Raw genomic sequence first — 6,314 nt, 5'->3', positions numbered from 1 at the left:
AGCGTAGTGTCCAGAGCATGGAGGTGCTACCAGGAGACAGGCCAGTACATCAGGAGACGTGGAGGAGGCCGTAGGAGGGCAACAACACATTAGCAGGACCGCTACCTCTGCCTTTGTGCAAGGAGGAACAGGAGGAGCACTGCCAGAGCCCTGCAAAATGACCTCCAGCAGGCCACAAATGTGCATGTGTCTGCTCAAACGGTCAGAAACAGACTCCATGAGGGTGTGGTATGAGGGCCCGACATCCACAGGTGGGGGTTGTGCTTACAGCTCAATACCGTGCAGGACGTTTGGCATTTGCCAGAGAACACCAAGATTGGCAAATTCGCCACTGGCGCCCTGTGCTCTTCACAGATGAAAGCAGGGGCACACTGAGCACATTTGACAGTCGTGACAGTCTGGAGACGCCGTGGAGAACGTTCTGCTGCCTGCAACATCCTCCAGCATGGCCAGTTTGGCAGTGGGTCAGTAATGGTGTGGGGTGGCATTTCTTTGGGGGGCCGCACAGCCCTCCATGTGCTCGCCAGAGGTAGCCTGACTGCCATTAGGTACTGAGATGAGATCCTCAGACCCCTTGTGAGACCATATGCTGTTGCGGTTGGCCCTGGGTTCCTCCTAATGCAAGACAATGCTAGACCTCATGTGGCTGGAGTGTTTCAGCAGTTCCTGCAAGACGAAGGCATTGATGCTATGCACTGGCCCGCCCGTTCCCCAGACCTGAATCCAATTGAGCACATCTGGGACATCATGTCTCGCTCCATCCACCAACTTCACATTGCACCACAGACTGTCCAGGAGTTGGCAGGTGCTTTAGTCCAGGTCTGGGAGGAGATCCCTCAGGAGACCATCTACCACCTCATCAGGAGCATGCACTGGCGTTGTAAGGAGGTCATACAGGCACGTGGAGGCCACACACACTACTGAGCCTCATTTTGACTTGTTTTAAGGACATTACATTAAAGTTGGTTCAGCCTGTAGTGTGTTTTTCCACTTTAATTTTGAGTGTGACTCCAAATCCAGACCTCCATGGGTTGAAAAATTTGATTTCCATTTTTTAATTTTTGTGTTATTTTGTTGTCAGCACATTCAAATATGTAAAGAACAAAGTATTTCATTAGAATATTTAATTCATTCAGATCTAGGATGTGTTATTTTAGTGTTCCCTTTATTTTTTTGAGCAGTGTGTGTGTGTGTGTATATCCCCGTAATGACCACAGCACTTTTCCATTTTCTGTCCGTTTGGGACCAAGGCTATTTTTACATTTCTGCGGTGTTTGTGTTTAGCTGTAATTTTCCCCTTACTCATTTAATGTACCCACACATATTATATACCGTTTTTCTCGCCATTAAATGGACTTTCAAAATATACCATTATTTTCATCATATCTTATAATTTACTATAAAAATTTTTTATAAAATATGAGGAAAAAATGGAAAAAAACACACTTTTTCTAAATTTGACCCCCAAAATCTGTTACACATCTACAACCACCAAAAAAAACATATGCTAAATAGTTTCTAAATTTTGTCCTGAGTTTAGAAATACCCAATGTTTACATGTTCTTTGCTTTTTTTGCAAGTTATAGGGCCATAAATACAAGTAGCACTTTGCTATTTCCAAACCACTTTTTTTCAAAATTAGCGATAGTTACATTGGGACACTGATATCTTTCAGGAATCCCTGAATATCCATTGGCATGTATATATTTTTTTTTAGAAGACATCCCAAAGTATTGATCTAGGCCCATTTTGGTATATTTCATGCCACCATTTCACCGCCAAATGCGATCAAATAAAAAAAACTTATGCAATTATAGCATACATGGTTGTAAATGCTTCTCTGGGATCCCCTTTGTTCATAAATAGCAGACATATATGGCTTTGGTTTTTACTAATTAGAAGGCTGCTAAATGCGACTGCGCACCACACGTGTATTATGCCCAGCAGTGAAGGAGTTAATTAGGGAGCATGTAGGGAGCTTCTAGGGTTAATTTTAGCTTTAGTGTAGTAGACAACCCCAAGTATTGATCTAGGCCCATTTTGGTATATTTCATGCCACCATTTCACCGCCAAATGCAATCAAATTAAAAAAAAACGCTAAATTTTTCACAATTTTAGGTTTCTCACTGAAATTATTTACAAACAGCATGTGCAATTATGGCACAAATGGTTGTAAATGCTTCTCTGGGATCCCCTTTGTTCAGAAATAGAAGACATATATGACTTTGGCGTTGCTTTTTGGTAATTAAAAGGCCGCTAAGTGCTGCTGCGCATCACACGTGTATTATGGCTAGCAGTGAAGGGGTTAATTAGGTAGTTTGTAGGGAGCTTGCAGGGTTAATTTTAGCTTTAGTGTAGAGATCAGCCTCCCACCTGACACATCAGACCCCCTGATCCCTCCCAAACAGCTCCCTTCCCTCCCCCACAACTGTCCCCGCCATCTTAAGTACTGGCAGAAAGTCTGCCAGTACTAAAATAAAAGTTTTTTTTTAAAAAAATAAAATACATCTTTGGCATATTTACATATGCTACTTTGTAGGATCCCCCCCCAAAACAGCTCTCTAACCTCCCCCTCTGCCTTATTGGGGGCCATCTTGGGTACTCGCAGCTGTCTGCCAGTACCCAGTTTGCAAAAAAAATGTTTTTTTGTTTTTTTGCCTTTTTTTCTGTAGTGTAGCTTCCCCCCCGCCACAGACAAATCCTCCACCCCCTGACTAATGTATTTTTACATAGCTAAAACTATTTTTTACAACTTTTCATACATAATTTTTCTGTAGTGTAGCGGTTCCCACCCGCTCCCTCCCCGTGCGCGCGCCCTCCCGTGCACGTGCGCGCGCCCTTGCGCGCCTCTGATCACCACCGCCCACGATCCCGCCCCCCTACACATCATCACGGCCAACGATTGCCGCCTCCCGAACCGGCTCCCACCCACCAACTTATTTAGCCGGTGATGTCCGGTGCAGAGAGGGCCACAGAGTGGCTCTCTCTGCACCGGATTGCTAAAAAAGGTTATTGCAGGATGCCTCAATATCGAGGCATTACTGCAATAACCGGAAAGCAACTGGAAGCGAGCAGGATCGCTTCCAGCTGCTTTCCAGACCAAGGACGTACGCCACACGTCCTCGGTCATTAAGTGTATTTTTTTTGAGGACGTGTGGCGTACGTCCTTGGTCGTTAAGGGGATATATGTGCGTGTGTGTGTATATATATATATATATATATATATATATATATATATATATATATATATGTGTGTGTATGTATATAATTAGTGTATACATATATAATTAGTACATACATACAATATAAAAAGTCTACACACCCCTGTGAAAATGTCAGGTTTCTGTGATGTAAAAAAATGAGACAAAGATAAATCATTTCAGAACTTTTTCCACCTTTTTAATGTGACCTATAAACTATGCAACTCAATTGAAAACCAAATTGAAATCTTTAAGGTGGAGGGAAGAAAACAAAAAAATCCTAAAATAATGTGGTTGCTTAAGTGTGCACATAACTGGGGATGTAGCTGTGTTCAGAATTAAGCAATCACATTCAAAATTATGTTAAATAGGAGTCGGCATACACCTGCCATCATTTAAAGTGCCTCTGATTAACCCCAAATAAAGTTCAGCTGCTCTAGTTGGTCTTTCCTGAAATTTTCTTAGTCGCATCCCACAGCAAAAGCCATGGTCCACAGAGAGCTTCCAAAGCATCAGAGGGATCTCGTTGTTAAAAGGTATCAGTCAGGAGAAGGGTACAGTGACATTACCAAGAACTGGACGTCCCTCCAAAATTGCTGGAAAAACTAGAAGAAAACTGGTCTGGGAGGCTACCAAGAGGCCTACAGCAACATTAAAGGAGCTGCAGGAATATCTGGCAAGTACTGGCTGTGTGGTACATGTGGCAACAATCTCACGTATTCTTCATATGTCTGGGCTATGGGGTAGAGTGGCAAGACTAAAGCCTTTTCTTACGAAGAAAAACATCCAAGCCAAGCTACATTTTGCAAAAACACATCTGAAGTCTCCCAAAAGCATGTGGGAAAAGGTGTTATGGTCTGATGAAACCAAGGTTGAACTTTTTGGCCATGATTCCAAAAGATATGTTTGGCGCAAAAACATTGCACATCACCAAAAGAACACCATACCCACAGTAAAGCATGGTGGTGGCAGCATCATGCTTTGGGGCTATTTTTCTTCAGCTGGAACTGAGGCTTTAGTTAAGCTAGAGGGAATTATGAACAGTTCCAAATACCAGACAATATTGACACAAAACCTTCAGGCTTCTGCTAGAAAGCTGAACATGAAGAGGAACTTCATCTTTCAGCATGACAACGATCCAAAGCATACATCAAAATCAACAAAGGAATGGCTTCACCAGAAGAAGATTAAAGTTTTGAAGTGGCCCAGCCAGAGCCCAGACCTGAATCCGATTGAAAATCTGTGGGGTGATCTGAAGAGGGCTGTGCACAGGAGATGCCCTCACAATCTGACAGATTTGGAGTGTTTTTGCAAAGAAGAGTGGGCAAATCTTGTCAAAATGTGCCATGCATTGCTGATAGACTCATACCCAAAAAAGACTGGATGCTGTAATAAAATCAAAAGGTGCTTTAACAAAGTATTAGTTTAAGGGTGTGTACACTTTTATGCAACCATATTATTTTATTTTTATATTTTTTTTCTTTCCTCTACCTAAAACATTTTAGTTTGCTTTTCAATTGATTTGTACAGTTTATAGGTCACATTAAAGGATGAAAAAGTTCTGAAATGATTTATCTTTGTCTCATTTTTTTACATCACAGAAACCTGACATTTTAACAGGGGTGTGTAGACTTTTTATATCCACTGTGTGTGTGTGTGTATATATATATATATGTGTGTGTGTGTATATATGTATGTATTATGTATGTATGTATATAATGTGTCTTGCTCTCGCTTTCTCTCGCTCTCTTTCGCAACGTTTTCGGAATTACATACATACAGTGCAAAAAACCTCATTTATATTTGCTTAAATCCCCCCCCCCCCCACCCCACTTGTTGCCAATCAATTTGGATCTTTTGCAAAAACCCTAAGCAGCGCTTGCAAAAGACTTAATTTTCGCTGCTAGAAAATGATATATAACATATAATGCGTAAATTAGTGCATATACTTTTATGTACCTCATGCACTCGTTTGATTGCGTTGTAGATAATCTAACAAATACAAAACTTATGGGTGGATCATATCTACCTGATGTCATACATTTTGCATTACAAGTCTTACTGAGGCTATTTGAACTTGCATCATGCCCAATAGGGCAATAATTTGATTTTCCTTATAATTCTAGGTCCATATTTCTCCTAATCTAGCCATGACAAAGAGAGAGGCAGAGGAGCTAATAGAAATAGAAATTGATGGCACGGAGAAGACAGAATGTACAGAAGAAAGGTAAGAATGGTTGAACACATTCTTAAAGGGACAGACAATATTGTTTTATTGCACTATGTGCTGAATTATTTAACATACGGATGTTAAAACGATACATTCTGTCCGAAGCTGTACTCTTGTGCAGCCGTTCTTTCAAATACCGCGTCATGGCTCACTGTCTGATTACAGCGAGCTCCGTGGCGCCATTCAACTGCATGCCACGCGCTCCCGTGCTAGATAAATCTGTTGGCTGTTTTACCTAGAATGGCGCCACAGAGCTCGCTGTGATCATTGGACAGTGAGCCATAAAATGGTATTTGGGGAAAAAAAAAAAAAACAGCCGCGCAGAAGAGAACCGCTTCGGACAGGAGGTAAGTATTGTTTTAAGTGCAAAATTACTCATTTACAAGAGCACATTACAAAAAGGCCATCCGTATGTTACTTAATTATGTAACATATAAAACGTTTACTGTTCCTTTAATTATCATGGTATGGCAGGTGACGATTGCTATAGTATAAACATCATTTCTTTCATGTAATTGGCAAGAGTCCATGAGCTTTTGACGTATGGGATATACAATCCTACCAAGTGGGGCAAAATTTCCCAAACCTCAAAATGCCTATTAATACACCCCTCGCCACACCCACAATTCAGTTTTACAAACTTTGCCTCCTATGGAGGGGGTGAAGTAAGTTTGTGCTTGATTTTCTTCTGTGATATGCGCTTCTCAGCATTTTGAAGCCCGTTTCCTCTCAGAGTACAGTGAATGTCAGCGGGATGTGAAGGGAGTATCACCTTTTGATTCTATGGTTTTCTCACGGGAAATCTTTTCAAGGGTTCTCTGTTATCGGTCGTAGAGATTCATCTCATACCTCCCTTTTCAGATCGACAATATACTCTCATATTC

At 41.5% G+C, this 6,314-nt stretch overlaps 1 protein-coding gene across 2 annotated transcripts in view; it reads left to right on the top strand.

Moving 5' to 3' along the window:
- GABPA (GA binding protein transcription factor subunit alpha) overlaps nucleotides 1-6,314 on the top strand; it is a 205,203-nt gene that overhangs the window by 29,189 nt on the left and 169,700 nt on the right. For both annotated transcript variants that reach the window (XR_008401326.1, XM_053706003.1), the window contains exon 2: nucleotides 5,327-5,427. Coding sequence is in view for 1 of the 2 variants with exons in the window: in XM_053706003.1 (XP_053561978.1) it covers nucleotides 5,351-5,427 (77 nt within the window). In the remaining variant the exon portion in view is untranslated. The remainder of the gene's footprint in view (nucleotides 1-5,326; nucleotides 5,428-6,314) is intronic.

Source organism: Bombina bombina, chromosome 3, assembly GCF_027579735.1.
Source record: "Bombina bombina isolate aBomBom1 chromosome 3, aBomBom1.pri, whole genome shotgun sequence".
Lineage (NCBI taxonomy): Eukaryota > Metazoa > Chordata > Amphibia > Anura > Bombinatoridae > Bombina > Bombina bombina.
This window is presented reverse-complemented; position numbering and strand designations above follow the sequence as displayed.